The sequence below is a fragment of the Onychostruthus taczanowskii genome, unplaced genomic scaffold, assembly GCF_017590055.1.
Source record: "Onychostruthus taczanowskii isolate IOZ18803 unplaced genomic scaffold, ASM1759005v1 scaffold91, whole genome shotgun sequence".
NCBI classification, from domain to species: Eukaryota; Metazoa; Chordata; class Aves; order Passeriformes; family Passeridae; genus Onychostruthus; species Onychostruthus taczanowskii.
This window is the reverse complement of record NW_024507105.1, coordinates 2,043,314-2,065,369: the sequence shown is the minus strand read 5'-3', so window position 1 is coordinate 2,065,369 and position 22,056 is coordinate 2,043,314. Positions and strand designations below refer to the sequence as shown.

At 57.5% G+C, this 22,056-nt stretch overlaps 1 protein-coding gene across 6 annotated transcripts in view; it reads left to right on the top strand.

Moving 5' to 3' along the window:
• Positions 1–22,056, top strand: part of LOC121347584 (zinc finger protein 385C-like) — a 59,320-nt gene that overhangs the window by 16,770 nt on the left and 20,494 nt on the right. For 3 of the 6 annotated variants that reach the window (XM_041426321.1, XM_041426320.1, XM_041426319.1), the window contains one exon: positions 1,033–1,281. The exons of 1 other annotated variant lie outside the window; for it this stretch is intronic. In XM_041426321.1, coding sequence (XP_041282255.1) covers positions 1,033–1,281 — 249 coding nt within the window. Of the gene's footprint in view, positions 1–1,032; positions 1,282–20,235; positions 20,372–22,056 lie in introns of those variants that run through there. 2 more of the 6 variants (XM_041426316.1, XM_041426317.1) reach the window with 2 other exon arrangements.

The window sequence follows — 22,056 nt, the reverse complement described above, 5'->3', positions numbered from 1 at the left end:
GTCCCCGCTCGCGGCTCCCACTCGCGGGACGGGCGCGGAGCGGCGGCGCCACCGCGGGGCCGCGGCCGGGGCTGCAGCGAACCGAGCTCCCGGTGGGCCCGGGGACCGAGCCCTCGAAGCCTGGGGGGTGCTGCGAGCTGGGGCGAGGGCACCCCCAGCGGGGTTTGGACAGCCCGAGCCCCCGGTGCGTCCCTGCTGCCCGGGGGGCGTGCGGGCGACTGAGTCCTGGCGGTGCAGCGCTGCCGAGGGTGCCAGGGACATCCCTGCAGGGCACCCTTGGGTGCTGCCCGGCCATCCCCCGACGCCCCGGCCCCTGCCCTGGCCCCTGCCGTGCCGGCGGGTGTTTGCAAGCCGCAGCTGCCGGCTCCGAGGCGGTAACTGGATCGCAGGGCTCGGGTGACCTTCGCGCCTCCGAGGCTGCTCTGGATGTCGCGGCGATGCCCGGCTCGGGGTCGGGCGGCAGGAACAGCGTCCCTGCAAGGCAAAGGCCGCTGGAGGGCTGTCCCCAGCTGACCCCAGGCTCTCCATGGGCGGCTCTTCTCTGTGGTGTCGCTGTGCGGGTCTGGGGTTCCAGCTCCTGCTGCGAGCTGGTCCCACAGAGCCCCATGTTCACCCTGCTGGTGGCTGATGGTGGCAGCGCCAGCCGCTCTCCTCCGTGGTGGGGACAGGCTCTGGGACACCCTCACCGCACACGAGTCCTGCCAGCTGAATCTCTCGCTTGCTGAGAGCTGGTTCCATCCTAACCTGCCTTGGGCCAACCCACAGTGCTGCCCACCAGTGAACAGAGACTTGACCTGACACAAGGAGTGTCGTCTAGAGCTGGAAACGTGGAAGAAGTGGGTTGTTCTCTGCTCCAGCACTCCTGGGAATGCTGCTGCTCGGGTCATCTTGCCCAAATGCTGTTTCACTTGCTCAGGGATCCCCTCAGACTCACACACCAAAGGCGTGGGACCTGTGTTGGCCTCTCCTGCCTCACCTGGCACCCGTCCCTGTCCCTCTGTCCTCACAGTGGGTCTGTCCTTCCTCCCGCAGGCATGAAGCGACCCCTGAGCCCATCCCAGAGCCCCGAGAGCGCAGTGCAGCTGGTGGAGGAGGCCAGCTGCCCCCCCAGCCAGCCCGAGCAGCGCATGAAGAGGGAGAAGAAGCAGCAGTCGTTCACACTTTGCGAGGTCTGCAATATCCAGCTCAACTCCGCTGCCCAGGCGCAGATCCACTACAACGGCAAGTCCCACCAGAAGCGCCTCAAGCAGCTAAACAAGGGGAAGATGCCAGCAGCCCAAGGTAGGAGCCCACCCAGCAGGTCAAGGTTGCCCCAAGGCTGCCCTTGCTCTGGCACAGCTGCTCTGTTGGGCTCGTGGAAAGTTTGGAAGTGCTTGGTTTTGTCCTTGGCGTCTGTCACTGGCTGGAAGTGCAGGGCTTTCAGCCCTCAGGTGGTTTTGGGGCCCAGGAGGCCACGCTGCAGCAGCAGAGGGATGGACACACGTGGGTCTGTCCATGTGCAAGTGTTGTTGTCGCTGCTCTGTCTTTGTGGGTGTCTCCTTGGGTTGTGTAGCTGGTTTGTGCAGCGTCCCCAAGGCTGTCACTTGCTGGGATACTGGATGCTGCTTTGCAGGTGCCAGCCTGAGCGTGTCCCCCAGGCTCCTGCTGTGCATTTCTCCTGTATCTGTGCTGAGTTTGATCCAAAGTGCTGCTCAGATGTTGGTGCTGAGGCCCCTCACCTGTTGGCTGTGGCAGGAATGCTGCCACGTGCAGGTGCTGTGTTGCTGGGCAGGAGCTTGTGCAAAGGCAAGGACTCACTTGCCCTCTGTGCCATCTGCCAGCATTCACCTGGCTGGGCCCAGCTGGCTGCTGCAGATTTTATGCACAAAAGCAGGGAAACGTGCCCAGAAATGTCACCCTGTCACCGTGGCTGACCTGCTCTGGCTGAGCCTTTGGCTGTGAGGGATTGTCATTAGCAGGAAACCAAGGGAATTGCACAGAATCACAGAATGCCTTGGGATGGAAGGGACCCGAAAGATTATATGGTTCCCTGCTTCTGCTCTTCCTAGAGACTGGGCAGGCTGGAGCCATAAATTCCTAGCATGGCAATAGTCATCTGTGTGCCAAATCCTGCCCTGACTGGTGCTGGTTTTGTTTGGGTAAAGCCTGGGATATGCAAAGGAGCAGGTCTCTTCATCAGCGTTACTGACAGATGGAAATATCGCCGGCTATTTTAATGGGGATAGGCCTCATAAATTCCAGCCTGCAGCTTCCAGCTTCACCCCTCACTGTGGCCTGATGGGAGGCTGTCCAGGGATGCATTTCCTACTGAGCCAAAGAATCTTTGGGCATGCCAGTCTGCTCTTTGTGCTTCTGCACTGTCCCTGATCTCTGCCAGTGTGGCACCCCTGGGGCCCCGTGCTGTCAGCCCCACACTCTGCACTCTGCCAGCCTCGCCGTGGTCACTCCTGAGTGTGCAGGGCTCTGGTCTGCTTGTGTGGAGAAATTACAGGCAGCAGCCGCTCCCTGTGCCTCCCTGTCCCTCCTGTTCCCGCTGGAGCTGACCTTTCCCTGCACTTTTGGTTAAAAATGTCACTTCCAGCATTGTCACTGTGAGCCTTTCCCAGCCTCCTGAGCCTGGCTGGGAACTGACTGATGTGACTCCTGTGTCCCCTCTGCCCCCGTCGTGCCACTTGATGCCATATGGGTCCCCCCAAAATGCAAAGGGGACCAGCCCTGTGTTGAGGACAAGAGCAGGACAAGCTCCTGGCTGGGCTGTGGTGCATGGGCAGGGCTGGCAGGGCCATGGGGTGCTGGGGAAGCCCTGCCCTGCCTCATCACACTCCTCGAGGAGCCCTCCACCAGATCTGCACCTTTGGCTGCTGAGAGAATGCATCTGCCTGCAGTCCTGGGACAGTCACCCCTCCTTGGGCAGCTGGGCACAGCCTGGCACAGCCCACAGGCAGGAATGGCTAGCACAGGTCTCCAGTGGCGTGTCAGCACTGGGGGAGCCTTGGGAGGTTAAAGACAGTGGATTAAATGAAGTAATTGAGTAATGAGTAATTGAGGGATGTTCCTCTGGGCTGGAATCTCTGTCTCATGCTGACATCTACAGCTACATCAAAGGCAGTTTTCCATTCACCACTCAGCCTCCCTGCTCCCCTTTGGCTCCTGGGATCTGTTCTTCCTGCACGGGCTGTGATTGCTGGCGTCTCGTGCAGCAAAGCTGCAGAGGAGAGGCGCTGGCAAACATGCTAATCAGTGTCATTACAATTCATTAGCTCTGTAGCAGAAAGCCCCCAACTTAAGAAACAAATGATTGCTTATTAGACTTTTCATTTTGCAAGACAGGTCCCAGATCCTGGTTGTCCTGTGTGGAATCCTGGGGAAGGTGGTGATTAGATGCAGGGTGGTCACAGACGAAAGACGTTTTCGTGCCGCAGATGCCAGCTCTAATCCAACTGGGTCACGAGTGATTTAATTACTGCCTGTGATTTCCCAGGGAGCCCAAGCCATCTCAGTTTGCTCTCAGAGTCCTCGGGAACCAAACCACAGCCTGGTGCTGGAGCAGGAAGAGCTGAGCCACCCCAAAATGAGCCACCCCAAAATGGGCTGCAGGAGCATGGGCAGGGGGCTGCTGCTTCCCCTCACCCTGGATCATCTCTGGGGCTCCCAGCACAGGACAGGCTGAGCTGGAGCATTTCAAAACTTACACCCTGATTCATTGCCCTCCCTAAAAGTCCTTTCCACCAGTGTCTCAAAAAAAGCCATGGGATGTAAAGAGCAGCTCGTGCATGCTGCTATCAGAGCATTGTCTCTGGGCTCTGCCAGCCCCCACCTCCCTGCAAGGCAGTGGGAAGCACTCTCCTTTGGAGCACCAATTCCCCGGCAAATCTGAGCTGACAGCAGCTCATGCCCCTTTGGCCAGGGAAGGACACGCTGTTCGGGCATCTCCTGTGCCCAGGAGGCTTCACACAAGCCCCGAGCCCAACTCAAACCACTTTTCTGGGCTTTGGAGGTTGCTGAGCTGCTCCCCCAACCCAAATGCCAAGGCAGGGCCGAAGCACCCGGAGGCAGCTGTGCCCTGGGGCTGATTTGTGTCACAAACCCTTCCTCCTTTCCAGCATCCCGTGACATTGTGTGCCCTGACCCTCTCCCTGCCTGCCCAGAGCTGTCACCCTGCCTCACACTGGTGCTGTTCCCCCCCTTGGCAGCAGAGCCCTGGAACAACAGCTCCTCGCAAAGGGAAAGGTCCTGGTTTTCCCAATTATCCACTGAAATGTCTGTCCGTGCGTGTTTGGGAGCAGAGAGGTTTGAGATGAGCAGAGAAATCGCTGTGACAGCTTCAGCATCACGGGGCCTGCAGCAGAGAGCAGGGCCCCTGGCAGGGACGTGGGGACCCCAGGGGAGCCTCTGGGAGTCAGAGGGGGCTGGCAGCTGCTGGTGGGATTATTTTGTGTTTCGCAGGGGGTCCCAGCTCCCTGGTTTTGGCAGCTGGCAGGGAACCCCCTCCCCTTGCACGGCTCCTGCAGAGCTGGGTGGCAGTGCCCGAGGCACTGGGGCTGGGCTGTTGCTCTGACCAAGGAGCCCAAGGTTGTGCTCTTGGCTGGTCTGGGAGAGCCCTGCTGAGAGACAGCTCCCAAAAACCACCCAGAGCAGCAGCTGGGGTGGACAGCAGCAGAGGGAGGGGACCTGGTGGGTCTGACCATGGCACTGGTGGGTGTGAGATCCCACTCCTTGCTGCTGCTCCGTGATCCTGGGCCATGTTCCCTCTCCATGACCCTGCTCTGTGTGCTCTGGCACCTCGTTCCCAGCTGCATTCCCTCCTCCTTCCCCCTCTGCTGTGGCAGCCTTTCAGCTGTTCATTACCCAGCAAACGGGTGCCAGTCCCTTTCAGCCACGTTCAGCTGGGCTTTGTCTGCAATAATCCCAAGGTATTGATTTAAATAGTTTGCAAACATGTGGGATTAGGGTCTAATTGGGACTAATCGGGGTGCAGCAGTCATGTCACTGCTGGGTTGGGGCTGGGACATTCTCACATCTGCCCTTGCTGGAGCTCCCAGCCGTGCCCAGCCTTGGTGCCTGCTCCAGCAATGCCAGAGGAAATGTTTTCTTGCTTCTTCCTTGCTGCTCTCCTGCTTTTGGGGACTTTTGGGACAAATTTGGCAGGGACAGGCCAATATCTGTCTGGCATGGGAGCCACTTCACAGCATCCATCACCAGGTACACTGGCAGCACATCAGGCTCTCCCAAAATTCCCAACGGCAGATCCCTAAAGGGGATTTAACATTTGGCTGGGACAAACCCTGCATCTGCCAGGTGCTGATCAATACCTTGTGCCCAAGCAGCACCAGGGTTCAGATTTTAAGCTTCTGTGAATTTATGAAGGACAAACATACGGAGCCCTCCTGCTCCATTGGCCTCGGCTGCTCCCTTCAGCTGTGAGCAAAGATGAGCAAAAATAGCTTTTCAGATCAGATTTGAATAACCTGGAATCTCAGTGGGAGAAATAGAATTTTTTTTTTTTTCCATGTCTTAAAGATCTCAGTGGGAAAAATAGAATGTTTTTTTTTTTTTTTTTCATGTCTTAAAGGTGCTGGCTGGGATCAGGAATAATTTGAAGAAGCTGAGTTGGGTAATTGTACATTTTCCTTCCCTCTGCTCACTCCAAGGCTTCTCCCTTCCCGTTGGGGCACAGGGATGGGGCACAGGGATGTCCCTTGGGCTCCTGGGGACAAAGCTGGGAGGGCTGAGAAGGGAACTGGCAGAAAACCCCTGTTTCACTAAATGCTCTTATTTTTTTCACAAAAAAACCCCAGTTTCTGTGGGGGAAGGGACCTGTGGGTGCCCTGTGAGAGGCTGCACATGAGCCCAGACCCTGCACATCAACTTCGTGCTGGCCCATGAATCCAGAGCAAACTGTTCCCATTCTAAATCCTCAGAAAATACCCCATTAGCTTGCTGTCCCTCTGAAAAGCCCAGCTATTCAGCTTTCTGTGGATTAATAACTGTAGCATAATTAATCTCTGATTTTATTGAGTCAGTAAATTCTAATAGAAAATGAATTGATTAGCGGTCAGCTTTGCCTGGAAGGATTTTGTGGTGTGGAGCCTTCCCCACCTGGACTGACCTCTGGCTCTGCACCCCAGTTCTGGTCAGAGCTTCAGGGATATTTTTCCTTGACACACTTATTCTAAAATGATCCTTTACATTTAAACTCTTACAGAGAAGCTGCAGGGCTTTTCTTGTGCTGCTGGGGCATCAAGGAGGTGGGAACCTCCTGTGGCAGGAGCTCGGGTGCTCAGGTGGATGCTCCAGCTTAAGAAATACAGAGAAATATAGAGACCAAGCCAAAAGATATCAAAGTCAGATAAGATAAATCAAATATCATCTTTCTGTGGGCTGGTGGGGGCTGCCTGGGCCATGGGAGTGTCAGGCTGCCACTGATGTGGCGCTGGCAGAGGCTGTGCTGCGCTGCTGGCAGTGGAGATTTTTCCCAAAAAAAAATCAGTAGGAAGTTGCCTCGTGTTATTTTTAAGCCCTGCAGTTGTGAGCCATTCCTGTTTAATCGCGGATTTTGCTGTCACTTTCTTCCAGTGGGTTTGCTGTCAAGTTGCTTCAATAAGCGTTTCACGGCCACTCAGCTCAGGGCTGCCACGCACGTGACATTAATTAGAAGTGGATTAAGAACAACGAGAAACATGTAGCCGTGGAATATTTCACAATTTCCCATGTAGCATCAGCTCAGCAGATTTGGAAGAGGAAACCTGGCAGGTTTTTATTTTAAGCAGGGAAAAAAATGGTCAAAGCAGCAGCTAAACCTTGAGCGTGTCCCAGCTTGTCGGCACCTGCTGGTCTGAGGAGCTGCTCTGAGCCTGAAGGAGCCTTTTCCAGAGCTCCATCAGCAGCTCTGAGCAGGGGGTGAGGTCCCCAGGATGGGGTGATGTCCCCTTGGAAGGGTGCCCGGTGCTGGGGATGCTCTAGGGTCAGGCTCTTGCGGCCACCTCAGGCATGGGATCCAAACTCATCCTGTTTGGAGTGCTTGGCTTTGCCCCTGAGCACCTGGGGGCTGCAGGGCTGCTGTAAATTGTCACACTGGCATTTTTGCTCTGTGATTAAATTCTCAATTAGCTGATCACAGCTGCAAGGGGCTATATCTTGAACACCCCCAGGGGGACCTCGGCACCCCCGGGGGGCTCTGCTGCTCTCGGGAGGAGGCAGCCGCCGTCCTGCTCTGACACGGGAGCATCCTGCTGCATCCCGCAGCTGCATCCCGCTGCCGCCCGGCTGTCGCTGGGGATTAGAGGGGCTGGATGGAGCAGGTCGTGCCCGGCTGTGCGTGCCAGGGCTGTGCCGTGCCCCGGCGCCGTCCCAAAGAGCACCGGGACTGAACGGGGGGGGAACTGCGGAGGGGTGAAGTGATTTATCCGCGTCTGGAAACGCTGCTCATCCCCCTGAACCCTCCAGCCTCGGGCTGCTCTCCGTGCCCGCTGTGTGTGTGTGTCTGTGTGTCTGTGTGTGTGCACACGCGTGTGCTGCCCGGGGCCACGGGAGGAGCGAGCTCTGGAACCAGGGGAACGGGGAGGGGAGGGCAAGCTGGGGGTTGTGGGTAGTGTAGAGCTGTCACTGTGATTTAGGGTCGGCTGCTTAAACTGTTTTATGTTCCCAGACAGTAAGTCGTAAGCAATATAAAATTTTCTCTGAAGAGATGATCTCCCCTCGTCGTGCTTCTGCCTCTTTCCCAGAGCGAGCTCTCCTTTCCATAACCCCATGGTGGTGTCAGTGCGGGTGTGCAGAGGGAGAAAATGAGATTCTGGCTTTTGGAGCCTTGTCCACAGCCTGGGATTGGGGATCCAGGGGGATCCAGGGCCCTGCTCTCTGGTCCTGGTGCTGCTGGGAGAGCTGGTGATGCTCTGGATGAGCTCTGGTGTTGGTAGCTGTGTATCCTTCCAGCACAAGGACCATGGCCTTTCCCTGCAGCCTCCCTGGGCTGCCCCCAACTCTGCTTTTGGAGCATGTGAGTGCTTTTGGATCTGTTGGAGTTGTCAGAGCTGTTGGAGTTGTCAGAGAGGTTGGAGCAGGGCTGCCTCTGCCTGCAGGCACTGCCGGCTCACCTCAGATTCACTTCCCTTCCCTTTTCATGCCCCTGAGTTATCACTGCTTTTGGACAGCTTGCCCACAACACTGCTCCAGCTCACCTCTGGTGTTTTCTGCAGCCACAGATTTACAAGGAGCACTTTCATTTATCTGGCTGTTGCTGTGCCAGCTGGAGTGTCTCGGTGTGGTCTGAGCTGTGGCACCAGAGTGTTTGCCCAGGTGAGCTCCCTGGGCACCAGCAGCTCCTGAGGGGCCAAAGCTAAGCAGGAACATGATGGGCAAGACCAGAGACAGCATCACCCCTGGCTAATTAAGCATCCAGAAGATTTTGGGTAGTTGGTTCCATGCCAAATTCCATATGGGCCCCTTGGCCCTCCAGGAAACCTGCACTGGGCTGGGGGGAGCCAAAGTGTGGTGGCAAGGTGGAACCCTCTGCCCTGTCCCTCCAAGAGTGCCCTCCTCAATTAGATGGAAAATCTTACACTCTCTCTCTCTCTGAAAATATTTCCAGGTGTAATTTCCACCCCTTTCCTTGATAATTAAATATTTCTAGGTCATCCAGCTTCTCCACCCTATTCACAGACGTGTCCTGGATGCCTTTGTAATTAGCCATCTCCCTGGGAAAGATGATGAAGGTGGGAGGCACAGCCCATTGCTCCAATACCAAAGCCCTGCCCACCTTGGCTCATCTTCGGGGGTCAGAGCTGGGGTTTTGTGTCTCCCAGGGTCGCCAGACCCCTCCACTGACACAAAGCTCCCAGGTTTGCTCTTCATAAAAGCAGAAATCTGTATGAAGGATTCATTAAAATACTGGGGATTAATCAAAAAATCATCTGGGTGGGCAGTGTGAACTCAGCAGTTTGGCAAGTCTCTGTTTATCAGGGGGGTCGTGGGGGACTGTCAGCCACAAACCCCACTCCCTTTGTGTGGGAAGCCCCTCGGGGGAGGAGGATTCAGCCCTTAAAAAATGTTACTTTAATCCTGAGCAAACTCAGGAGCAGGAAAGGTCAGCGCCCGCCTTCCTGGCCCGGCAGGGATGAACCGCCGGCGGCAGCTTCAGCCGGAGCCTTCTGCTCCTGACGGGGCTCAGGTTACACAGCAGAGGAAAACCGATACACATCCTCCAGGTGTATCAGTCCTGATCCTATCTGGCGTCTTTCACCCCCAAATTATACCCTAAATCCTTGGCGAACAAAGTCAGCCAGAAAGGCTCTGGAAGGCTCAGCAGACTGGGGCAGGGGAGCAGTTCTGGCTGGGCTTTTATCCCTGGCTCCCTCCTCCTTTGTTGAGGTGTTCATTGCCCAGTTCTGGTCACTATTAGACTCCAGGCTGGAGTCTAAGGCTGGGAAGAGCCTGGACATCCCTCAGCCAGCAAAGAATTTAACTCTGCCCTCAGCAGGGTTCAGATTAATCCCTCTGTTGTGGTTTCTGGAGTCTGTTGTCACAAAGAACCCAGCGAATTGGTGACACTGGTGGCACAGCTGAGCCCGAGCACCCTCCCCTTCCCCCTGCCCTCCCTCGTGCTTTAAACCACAGGCAGGATTTGAGCAGACCTGCCCAAGCAAGCCCAGCTTAATGCGTGTTTGGGATTTGCCTCTCCCGGGGTGGGTGTGATGATCTGCAGGCTGAGGGCTGGGGTCTGGGGCCATTTCACAAGAAACCCTCTGGTTCCATCCCCACACTTCTGGGATGCTCAGCCATCAGGGTCCCACGCGTGGATATCAACCTGTGCTGGAAAGTGGTGACCACGAGGGGCTGTGCCACCTGACCCCTGTTGGCTCTGGGGTTTTTTTAGGGCCTCCCACAGGACGGTGGAGCTTTTTGACACGACCTCTCAGCCACTCCGGGGTAGATGCTTCAGCAGCTTCATCTCACAGAGGAGGTTGTGGGGAGCTGCAGCCACGGGCTTTGCTCCCCGGGATGGGGGGCAGCCCCACTGGCAGGGGGATGTGGGTCTGGACCTTGTGGGAGGGTTTGTGCTGCTGCCCTACACCAGCTCTGGGGTACACGGACAAATATAGCAAGTTATGCACCGGAGGGACCCACAGCGCCGAGCTGGGAAATTCCAGCGATGCGCTGGGCTGGGCTGGGAGTGCCGGAGGCGTTAATGGCAGGGGCTGTAATCAGCACCTGCAATTAGCCTCCGCTCCAGCTGGCCTCAAAGGCTCGGCCACAAAGTGCAGCATCCCACACCCCGCTGCTCCCTCCCACCCCTCCGTGCCCCTCCAGCCCCAGCCCTTTCAGCCGCGGCAATGCCGGCCAGGACCTGCTCGCCTGGCTGGGATAAATGCAGCATGAACCACAGCTGGGAGAGGATTTATTGAGGGAATTGCTGGGGAGAACTGAAGGAGCTGGTCAGGCATGGAGGATGGAGTGGAGATCGGGGCTGTACATCGGTCCAGAGGGGCTGGAGGTCAGGAGATGCCAGACTTGTCCATGGTTATCCCCGGGGAAAGGAGACCAGCCATCGTTCTGGGGTGGAGGAGCCCCCTGCTCCCAGTCTTTACATTTCCAGCTCCCTCTGCTCCTTGCAGTAACACCAAACTGCTGATGACATTAAACAAATTAATATCGGGTTTAAATAGCCTGCGGGAGGCCGGGCTAGGCTGCGGGGCCAGCTGTCAATCCCGGATTAGCGAGTGCCCCGGCTAAACTTACTGCTGCTGTTAACGACCCTGACAGCAACACCCTGCCCCGGGCTCTGCCAGTGCTGCCCCGGTGCCAGCCGAGCCAGGGTGAAGTCTGGAGAAAGACCCGTGGTGTGCCCTGGCCCTGCACCAGCACCCAGAGGAGCCCTGGTGGCTTTAGTGCTTTTCAGTGCACCAAAATTCTGTATTTTGCCCCAAAAGTGCCTGGTCTAGCTAGGGTGAAGTCTGGGAGAAAGACCCATGGTGTGCCCTGGTCCAGCAGCAGCACCCAGAGGAGCTCTGATAGCTTTAGTGGACCAAAATTCTGTATTTAACCCCAAAAGTGCCTATTCTAGCTGTGGCACATGGGAAGGGACTCGGGCATCTCACGGTTTAAAAGGTTTCATTTTCACTCTGCTTACAGCCCAACGATTTCTGCCCAACTCCTATTGTTTGACCTGAGAAAAATATTTCATTCCTTCCTTGTTCTTGTCTCCCATTCAGGGAGGCAGGGGAGGTGATTGTTTCCCCTTTTCACAAGCAGGTTTTTAATTTCCCTGTTTAAAGGGCAGCAATGTAAGCAAGTCATGAGCCTCACCTCCCGAGAAGAAGCCAAAAATCAGCACAGAGAAGGTGCTGCCATGAGGAGCCCAACTGCCACAGCCTTTGCTGAGGAACTGATGGGGAGAGCAGCAAGAACTGGGCTCATGACAACCCCAATTATGGGGGGCTCAGATGAGCACCCCAATCACAGGGGGCTGAGATGAGCATTCCAATCATGAGAGGCTGAGATAAGCAACCCAATCGTGGGGGGCTGAGATGAAAACCCCCATCATAGGGGGCTGAGATGAGCACTCCAGTCATGGGAAGCTGAGATGAGCACCCCAATCGTGGGGGGCTGAGATGAAAACCCCCATCATAGGGGGCTGAGATGAGCACCCTAATCGTGGGGTGCTGAGATGAACACCTCAATCATGGGGGGCTGAGATGAGCACCCCAGTCATGGTGGGCTGAGATGAGCACCCCAGTCATGGGGGGCTGAGATGAGCACCCCAGTCATGGGGGGCTGAGATGAGCACCCCAATCATGAGAGGCTGAGATGAGCACTCCAGTCGTGGGGAGCTGAGATGAGCACCCCAGCCAGGCCAGGCTGCCCGTGTCCACTCGTGCCACCCCAAAAGCTGTCGGCTGGGGCAGACCCTGTGTGCTTCCAGCACTCAGGGCTGGGGCTGAACGAGCAGGGCCCCACTGCCGAGGTCACCAGGCAGGGAGGGACACGGTCCCTGCTGCCGCCGAGCCTCTCCCGGGGGTCGGGGCGGGTGTCTGCCGCCGAGTCTGCCCTCCCCGACCCACAAGGACATTTCGGCAGTGTCACCCCAAAGCAGCCACCTGAGAGGACTCTCCGGGCGAGCCCCGGGGGTGCCGCGGAGCCTTTGAGGGTTCCCTCCCCTCTCCCCAAGTTTCGGGGTTCGGGCAGCCCCGGCGCGGGGGCGGCTGTGCGGGGAGGGGGAGCGCTCGGTCCCCCCGCCCATTTCCACGCCGGTACCCGGCACCTCCGGCAGCCGCTCCCCCCGCGCCGCTGCGGGGCCGAGGTGGGGCCGGACGCGGGGCGAGGGGCGGCGGGAGCGGGGCTGCGCCCGCCCGGCCCTGCCCGCAGCTCTGCCCGGCGAGCGGGAGGCACCAGCAGCGCGGAGGCGACGCAGCCGCATCCAAAATGCTTCTAGGTGGGTGAAACGCAACTTTCCCGCAGCCTCGCCTCTCTCCCCGTCGCCCTCCATCTCTCTCCTCTCCATCGCTCCTTCATCCCCCGGCTCGCTGCTGGCGGAGCCGCTGCTCGGGGGTGCAGCGGGACCGGGGCGGCCGCGGAGCTCGGGGGTCGGTGGGGTTGGCGGGGAGGGGGACCGGGGGATCGCCTCGCCGCTGTCCCGGGGCTACCGCTCCCCGCTCCCGAATTTTGCCGGGTTCCTTCAGCGGGAGGAAAGGGCACTTTTCAGCGTCCGAGCTGTTCTTCGTGGACAGAAACACACCGAATGGGTTCTTATTTTGATGGTAGCTCCGTGCAGATTGTATGTGTGTGTGTGTGGGGGGGGGGTGTTTCTTCTCCACTTTGCGATTTTGGCCACTAACTTAATTCTAATACATTGAGGTGGGTTATTTACTGCCGGGAAAGAACGCCGGGAATAAGCGGTACTCAAGGAGTCCGGGCTCAGAGTGAGGGGCTGGGAATGGGCTCAGCGTCAAACTCAACTATTGATTCACCTGTGGGGTCCCCATCCTGTTCCTAGCATGGCTCGGCACCCCAAATTATCCTCATGAGATTTTCTTGTTTCTAAGCAAATGATGTCGTTCCCATTCCTTATTGCCGTTCTGCCTGAAAACCCCGTTAAAGAGCTGCTCGTGTTATTTGCATCAGCTGAGGCTGTACCCTACACCCACAAAATGGTCCCTCCCCGCCCAGCACATAGGCAGCCTGTTCCCTCGGCTCCCAGCCTGCTAATCCTAATTACTTACGGGCTTCAAGCTGAGTTTGACTCACTGCATCTTATTGATTTTTCCCAGGGCTGCAAAAAGAGGAGGGAAAAGGTTGTGTGCTGACGGGGCTGGATTTTGCCCTTGCTCTTTGTCTGGGTGTCAGCTCCAACTTGCGTTCCTGCTGCACCTGCGACACAAACGCTCGATGATTTTTGTGTGATGTGGGGCTGGGGGAGAGTGACCAGCAGCGTCCTTGTGAGGGTGGCCAGCGGTGGGGCTCCGTGGCCAGGCTCGGAGAAGCGGCAGCGAACGGAACGTGACGCTGTTCTTGGTTCCGTGTGCATTCAGGGCTGGTAATTTTAGTGGTTTTGTTATTATCAGCATTAACTTTGCAGCAGGTGCTGGGGAGGGAGCGTGGCCGCTGGCTGCTGGCAGTGATGGGGCTGCCACTTTTCTCTGTGTGTTTTTGTGTTCTGCACATCTGTGTAGGCACTGGCACGTCTGCAGGCTGCCATGCACTCTCTTTCCTCTGATAACGAGTCCTTGTGGGTGCCCGTGGTTGCCCGAGGGCAGCCAAGCCAGGAATATGGATGTTGTTAGCCTGGCACATCAGTCAGTGCCCGTGTTGGGGTGCCTGTCTCCCATGGATCAGGCTGGCCCCAGCTGTCTCCCGTGGATCAGTTTAATTTTTCTAATAGTTTGAAACACAATCTTTTCTCTGAAATGTCTTTCCCTGTCTCTCTGGAACGTGTAACACTACTCGGGATATTTATCTGGAGTACTTGTCAGGCAAAGCAGGCTTAAAAGACAAACTAAAGTCCAACCCCAGAGCTTGCTTTTCACTCTGTGGCCTCAGATATGGAGGAAACATTAAATAGCCACTAAAGCTTCAATTTTGACCCCGCCGTGTCTTGGGCTCATTGATGTTCCCCATGCCAGGACCGTGTTGCTCCAGGGGGAAGAACGTGGTGCTTTGATGGTGATTCCAGCCCTCTTGGGACCTGTGGGGGTGACAGTGTGGGGAGCCTGGCCCCACTGAGCTGCTGCGTTGGGCTTTGGGGCTCCTTTGGCAGATGCTGGGACCGAGCTTTCCCTGTGCTTGTTTTGGGTGGATTTCCCTGGAAATGCAGCAGTTGTTTTTATTACTGGGGCTTGCTCCAAGCAATGTCCTGGGAGGACACATCTGTCCCCTGGTTTCAACCCTGAGCAACACTGGGAGGGGGGCACAGGGGGCTCTGACCTCCTCCAACAGCCTCAGCCTCCCCTTCAGAGTATTTTTAGACCAAGCTGTCATCTAATCTTGACCTCCAGGATGATGTGGGCTAAAAAATATCACTGCGTCTCCAGCATCAAGCCGAGGACATAATTCACAAATCTCTTTAGTCCGTTTTTAATTATGCCTCACCTTGCTGCAGTAATGAACTGCTAACAAGTATTTTGAGCAAATGTGAACTTTTTTTTTTAAGTTTCTCAGTGCTGATGCTCCTGGCAGGTGCTGGCGGCGCTGAGGCTTTGATGGTTTGTTTCAGCACCCACCTGATGTCCCCGAGCTTGTAATGACTGCAGGGGCTGGGGATTTAGCAGATTGCTTTTTTTTGCCTTTCCTGAGCGGGATGTTGGAAGGAGTGGGCTGGCTGCTCCCACTCTCCTCCAGAGTGATTATATTAGCATGGCCTGGGTAGGAGTGGCGGAAATTACAATGAAATACTAGAGGTAGGAAATAAAAATCTAATTAAAAGATAAGGACAGACGTGTGTCATCTCCCAAAGCCTAGGCATGACCATGCTGGCCGTGGGGCAGCCGTGGTTGCAGGGGGGCTGTGTGCTTCAGCTGCTGGGGAGCTGTGCTCCGGGAATAATGCTGGGAGCACAGGGGAGGCAAAGGGCTTTGGTCTCTCTAAAGCTTGGGAGGGGAAATATGTGAGTGGATTGGGGTTTGAAAGCCCTCTTGGTCCCCCAGGACTTGCTCTCCTGAAGTCTGAGTTGTGCCCTTGGGGCAATTCCCCTTTTCTCCCTTCCCAAGCAAAGCTGGGACTGGCTGAAGCCCACGTGGTTTCCCTGCTTAGGGGGTTTTGGGGACAGCTGTGACACTGTCACACGCAGTGGTTTGAGTGTCACCACGGTGGTCTGTGTGCTCTGGCACGTCTGGGATGGCACTGCTGAGAGGGAACAGCCCAGCAGGGATGGCCACTGGCTGGAGCCTGGCTCTGCCACTGACCCACCAGCGGGCCCTGGCCATGTCACTTACCCTCTCTGAAGCTGGCTGTCTTCTCGTGGGTCTTCTTGGCTCTCTGGGGGCTCAGTGCCAGCCCAGCCCTGGCTGTGTGAGGGAGGCACCTGCCTTCAGGTGCTTCAATAATAGAAATCATTAATTTTCACTGCTAATGGAAGAAACGCTGCACTATGAAAAATGTGCGTTGGCTTGGAGGCAATTCAAAAGGCTGGTGGAGACGGGAGCCCCTAATTTGTTCCAAATTGGTTATTTCACTGGAATGGTGAGAAAGCATCAATCTGAGGAGCTTTTCTCCCTTTTCATTTCTGTCAGCCGTTCCTCAGCTGTAATGAATTGGACTTGGCTGCAATTTTTACAATTTAAACAGTGTCCAGAATAAAGGCTGAACTGATGGGGGGCTCTGGTGCACTCCTGAATTCTCCATCTCTCAGGAGGACCCTGGCCTCTCCCCCACCACCCAGGGAGGGGTGGGCAGTGGAGCCCAGACCAGGGCTCAGTGCTTGCCACCTCCCTTCTGCTGCCTCCAGTCAGAATGAGCCCAAATCCCTCCCGAGCCCCTGTGGCAGAGGTCAGTGGGGTCTTGGCTGGGCTGCACTGGTTTGGCAGCACTGCTGGCTGTGACACGGGGGACACTGAGCTGACTGGGACCTCTGCTGGGGGAGACATCCCTAAATGCTGGTTTTTCAATCCTTACCTGGCAAATGGGGAGCGCTGGGAATTAAAATCCAAAGGGAGTTGAGCTCAATGTTTGTGGACAAGGGATGAAAAGATGCTCAACAGAGCAAGCCTGATATCCAGTTTTGCTCCTCAGCAGCTGTTTTTGATATCAGTGCTGTGGGGTGGAGTTCCCTGTAGCTCCTGGGGAGAAAGATGCAGCCAAGCTGCCTCCCAAGGACCAGGTGCATGGACTGGAGGAAGCCCAGGGAGCGAGATCACCGTGTCCCTGCTTCTGCTCCTTGACAAAAGGGCTTTGCCCTTCTCAGCTGCTGCTCAGAGCAGCCTCAGCCCGGAGCTGGGGTCGCCGGCAGGGAGAGATGAGCATGCTCCCCCCCTCCCCAGCCCAGCTCGGTAATCCTGTTGTGGCCATGTCCAGAGTTTGCAGGAATGTCATCTGAGTTTATTTCAAGGCTTGTTCCCTGCCAGCTGCAGTCACGCAGCTGAAGGTTGTGACAAAGCTGGGCAGGGGAACGAGGCACGAGGCTGCATCCTGCAGGCTGGCCGTGGCTGTGGGGTGTGTGGGGGGCACCATGTCACCAATTTGGGGGCTTCTTCTCCAGTAGCACCCCATGGCTCCCAACCTATGGCCCACTGCCCATCCAAGCCCCTCCACAAGGACCTGAGCGTGCTGGAGCCAGAGCCTTTGTGCCCACAGTGGTGCTGGAAGGGCAGCCCCAGCAGAGGAGGAACAACCCCATGGCTCCCAACCTATGGCCCACTGCCCATCCAAGCCCCTCCACAAGGACCTGAGCGTGCTGGAGCCAGAGCCTTTGTGCCCACAGTGGTGCTGGAAGGGCAGAGGAGGAACAGCCCCCTGAGTACCCTGAGCTGTGCAGGAGAGCTGGGACACAGCTGGCAAACACGGGGGTCCCCCAGTGTGTGTCCCATCCCCTTCTCTGCGTGGGAACACCTTCTCCTCCCCACGTCCCTTCCAGTGTCTGCACATCCTGCATGCCCCGTCCCTGCCAGATCCGCCCGTCCCGGGGGCTGCAGGAGTATTTTTAATTTGGCTGAGCTGACACGGTGCCGGGTGCTCTCTCCCACATGAGACAGGCTCCTCACAGCCTTCCCCCTCCGCCACACACGGCAGGGACTGAGCTGAGCTGTCACCACCTTCGGGTGCGAGGGATGCAGCCGGGCAGCTCCCGTGAGTGCTCCCTCCCCTGCAGGATCCCCGTTCATTTTGGGGCTGGCACAGCTGGGTTTTGGGGTGCAGAGGGTGAGCAGGGAGCTGCAGGGTGCTGGGTCTTTCCTAGCCCGTGCCCTGTGATGGATGGGCAGGGGTGAGAGGGCTGGTGGAGCAGAACTGGGGGCTGAGCAGGGATGGGCTCCCTGGGGTCAGCAGCTCTGGGAACGCCAGCACCTCCGCTTCCCTGAGGGAACAGCGTGCGTCATTTCCCAGAGCCTGACAGGCTTAGAGCAGGGATGGAAGCAAAATCTCATAAATATCTTTGGACTCGGGGATTAAAAAAAATTTTTGGGGAGTAATGTCATTGGCTTTGGTCTCTTCTGTTCAGCTTCTTATAGCAGTAAGAAACCCTCGGGGAAGCCGTCCATGGATGTGGGGCTGGAGTGCAGGAAGGGATGCCTGGAGCACCCCAGTGGGAGCTCAGTGGGGTCTGCTCTGGCTGCCCGACGTGTGGGATGCCAGTGGAAACTGGGACTCAGATGGAAACTGTGGCTCATGGCTGCTGCCACCCTCGAGCTGTGGGGATGATGGATGTGCTGGTGCTCTGGGCACCTGCCCACCCAGCTCCTCAGGCACGGCACAGTGGGGGAAAAACAGCAACAAATGGTCGAGCCAAGGCGGCTGCTGGTGCTGCATGGAGGTAAACAGGAGTATCTCCACTGCAGTTCCTTTAGGAAGGACGTCTGACATCCGGCAGCTATGTGAGGGCAGAGTGCTCGGCAGGGTCAGGGACATCCTGCAAATGCTGCCCAAAATTCGTGTTAAATTGAGGCTTCCAGCAGGAATGGGTTTGCAGAGGAGAAGGGGTGGGTGGTTTGAGCCTTGCACAGAGCAGGCAGAACAAGGGTGTTCTCCTCTGGAGTCCTCTGGTCCCTGGATTCCACTGCAGGGGCTCCGTGGAGGGGTCCCCATGGGAAGTGGCGTTGGGGTCCCTGATCTTTGCTGTCCTGCTCTGGGTGCTGAGAACCGGGGAATGGGACCAGGGGATGCTGCAGGCTCCTGCCTAAAAACTCATTAAAAAGGCTCAATCCTCTTTTCTGGTGGCATTAGCACAAGAATAAATCGGGTGTGTTTTCACCCCAGGAGCCGGCTCTGGTTTCACCACCTCCTGCTCTCATTAACCCTGGGCTGACACTTCGGCAAGAATGTCCCCAGAGCAGGAAGAGCCTCTTGCCCCGGGATATGTGGAGGAGCCTCAAGAGAGGAATTAACCTGGGGCCGCCAGACCCCCCTGGTGCAGAGCCAGCCGGAGCCAGGTACAATGCAGCTCCTAATCCAGGCAAATTCCGGTGGGCCACATCCCTCCTCGTGGCCCACTTCCACACCGGGAGAAGGGCGAGTCTGGGTGGGAGCATCCTTCAGCTCCCAGGCACAGGATGTGTGCTGGGAAACCAGGAGCCAGGTTTCCATCAGGGGTCCCACAGGACACTGGTGCCACTTGGGATGTCAGAGTTCTCAGGAGCCTTGTTTGGGGAGAGCAAAGGTAGCACAAAATCCTCTTTCTGGAAGTAGTTGAGAGGCTCTAAATTTCATCTGCATTTATTGCTAAAAGAAAGCTTTTGGGATGTGAGGAGCCCCTCTGCTCGTTAGGAAGCCTTGGGGCAGGGGGCTGTGTTTCTGCCCCAGCCCTGCAGCTATGGAGCAGGAGTGCAGGTAGGCAGGAACACCTCGTGGCATTCCCTAAAGGGCTTGGACTTGGATCCTGCCGATCCAAGGTGTGCAAGGTGGCACAAAATCCTCTTTCTGGAAGTAGTGGAGAGGCTCCATTTATTGCTAAAAGAAAGGTTTTTGGGATGTGAGGAGCCCCTCTGCTCGTTAAGGAGCCCTGCTGCTATGGAGCAGGAGTGCAGGTAGGCAGGAACACCTCGTGGCATTCCCTAAAGGGCTTGGACTTGGATCCTGCCAAACCTCCGTGTCCACGACTGGGGGACTGTTCTGCCCACCGCTGCTTGCAGAACACTTCCCAAACCCCCAAACACCCATCCTGGCTGGCTGCAAACACTCCTGCAGCTCACCCAGGTCAGCTGACAGACCCAGGCGAGGAGCCCGTGGGCACCTGATGCCCATCGCTCCCTGCACCTGGGGGGAGCGCTCGGGCAGGTGAGCGTGGGCAGGCACAGGGTACGGCTCGGGGGCTCCCCCTCCCCGGGGCTGCTGCGGCCACCGTGTCCACTGTCCCCATGGCCAGGCCACCACATCCACCGTCCCCATAGCCTGGCCACCACATCCTCTGTCCCCATAGCCTGGCCACCATGTCCTCTGTCCCCGTGGCTCAGCCACCACGTCCTCTGTCCCCCTGGTGAGGCCACCACGTCCTCTGTCCCCCTGGCGAGGCCACCACATCCCCTGTCCCCCTGGCCCGGCCACCACGTCTGCCACCCCCATAGTCCAGTCACCATGTCCTCTGTCCCCCTGGCCCGGCCACCATGTCCACCATCCCCATGGCCCGGCCACCATGTCCCCTGTCCCCATAGCCTGGCCACCACATCCACTGTCCCTGTGGCCAGGCCACCACGTCTGCCACCCCCATAGTCCAGTCACCATGTCCCCTGTCCCCATAGCCCAGCCACCACATCCACTGTCCCCCTGGTGAGGCCACCATGTCCCCTGTCCCCCTGGCCCGGCCACCACGTCCACCGTCCCCGTAGCCCTGCCCCGGCCGCGGGGCCTTCCCCATCCCGGCCACCGCTAGTGGCCACTGCCGCCGTGAGCTGCCGGGAGCATCCGTGAGGCAGACGGTCCCCGCTCGCTGCAAGATGGCTGCTCCCGTGCTCCGGTGAGCGCGGGCGGCCGCCGCAGGCTTTGTTCCTGCAGCCGCCGCGCTCGGGGCCGCGGGGGCTGCGGGGCCGCCTCCCAAACGCCCCGCTGCTTTTTTTTTTTTTTTTGGTTTTATTTTTGGCTTTTGCGTTGCTTGGCTGGGTTTGGGTTTTTTTTGTTTTGTTTTGTTTTTATTTATTTTTTTTTTTTTCAAACTAGATGATTTTAATTTTTTTTTTCTATTTAAAATCTGGGAAGTTTGCAAGCCCCCCACCCCAAAGCTTATGGCAGCCTTTCCATGGTACGTATGTAGGGGCGGGTGAGCGGGGTGGGCACGCCGGGCTGGGCGCTGGGGCTGCCCCGCTCATCCTCCCGGGCACGGCGAGACCGCGATGATGCTCCAGGGACAGGGGCTTGTCCTCTCACAACTAAATCCCCATCCTGCCCAAACTTCCCGCCGCGGGGAGAAGCAGGCTGGTGGGGGGCTCGGAGTGTGACCCCCATGCCGAGCCCCCCGGGATGCGCAGCGCTGTCCCCCGTGGGCAGCGCTCCGAGGGGCGCTGGGCTGGTGCCAGAGCACGGCGGGTGCTGCGGGAATGGTGCTGTGGGAAGAGGTGCCACGGAGCTCTGCTCCATCCCAGCCCCCGCCCCGGCCTCGTGCATCCCACACACTAATTGCTGCTCTTTTTTCTTTTCTTTTCTTTCCAAGGCAGCAGTTTCTGCTGGCGCTAGTGCTGGGGGGTGGCTGTGGGGATGATTTGGGAGAGAATGGGGTCAGTGACAGACAAAGAGCACAGGAATGCTCCCCCCGGGGCCATTGCAGGTGGGCACAGAGATGGATGGGGTCGGAATGGATGGGGTCGCTGTGCCAGGCTTCGGTGCAGGTCACTCCAGGGCCACCTGCCAGCCTTGTCCAGGGCACTGGCTCTGTGGGGATGGGTGTTTGCAGCACTGGGAGTCGTGGTGGTGTTCTAACTTCTGAAATGTGAGGGTTCCTTCCCCCTGCTCCCAAAGTGCTGTGGCAATGGCTCTGGTTTGGGGGCTTGTTCTTCAGAAAAACCCCAAGTTCCTCATCGGTGTCTCATCAAGTCACATGGACTGATGGTATTCCCCAGTTTTCTTGCTGCTCAGTGTCCACGTTCTTTCTTTTTCCCTCTGCGTTTTGGTTCTCCCCTTTCCCCATGCAGCGCTGGGTTCTTCCCCCTCCTGTCCCCAACACCTTTATCAAGGCTCAGTTTGGATTTTCAGTCTGGTTCATGGGGAAATGTGAGTTCAGACTCAGCGGGCCTGAAGTGTAGGGAGGAGCTCAAGTGAATGCTTAAACCCTTCAGATCCTGATTTGGTTTAAGTGCTTTGCAGCCTCTAGCTCAGTAGATATTTGGGAGCTTGGCCTGGAGTGGGTCTGGTGTGTCACCCCGAGAGTGGGACACTGGGATGCCACTGAGTGTGCAGAGCATGGCTCTGCTGCCATGGGCCCTGCCACGGCTTTGGCAATTCCCTGGCAGAGGGACAAGCCAGGCAGGACTGAGAGCACACATGTGCCCACAAGCACGTGTGTCTGAGCTAGCTCCCAGTCACCCTTGTTCTGCTCCAGGACCCTGGCACTCACTGCCAGCCGCAGGTGCTGCTCCTCTGGGGCTGAACGCTCTTTTTTGGGTGTTTCAGCTGGCGCTGAGCCTTCCTCACCTTCCCAGTGCCAGCACAGTGGGGAAGGCTGCTCCAAGGGGAAGCGTGTGCGTGTTCCTGTGCTGATGGGACCGTGTGTGTGTGTGTGCCAGTCCCACCAGTGACACTGAGAGCTTCTGGTGGTGCTGATGAGGTGCTTGATGGGATCCCCACGTGCGGTGCTGGGGCTGTTGCACAGCCTGACCTGCCCTCAGCACCGCTGTCACTGCTGCTGTCACCGTGCCACTGTCGCTTGTGCCACCACAGCCGAGCCCCAGCTGAGGTTTGCAGGGCCCTAATCCCATTTCCCTTGTGTCTCTT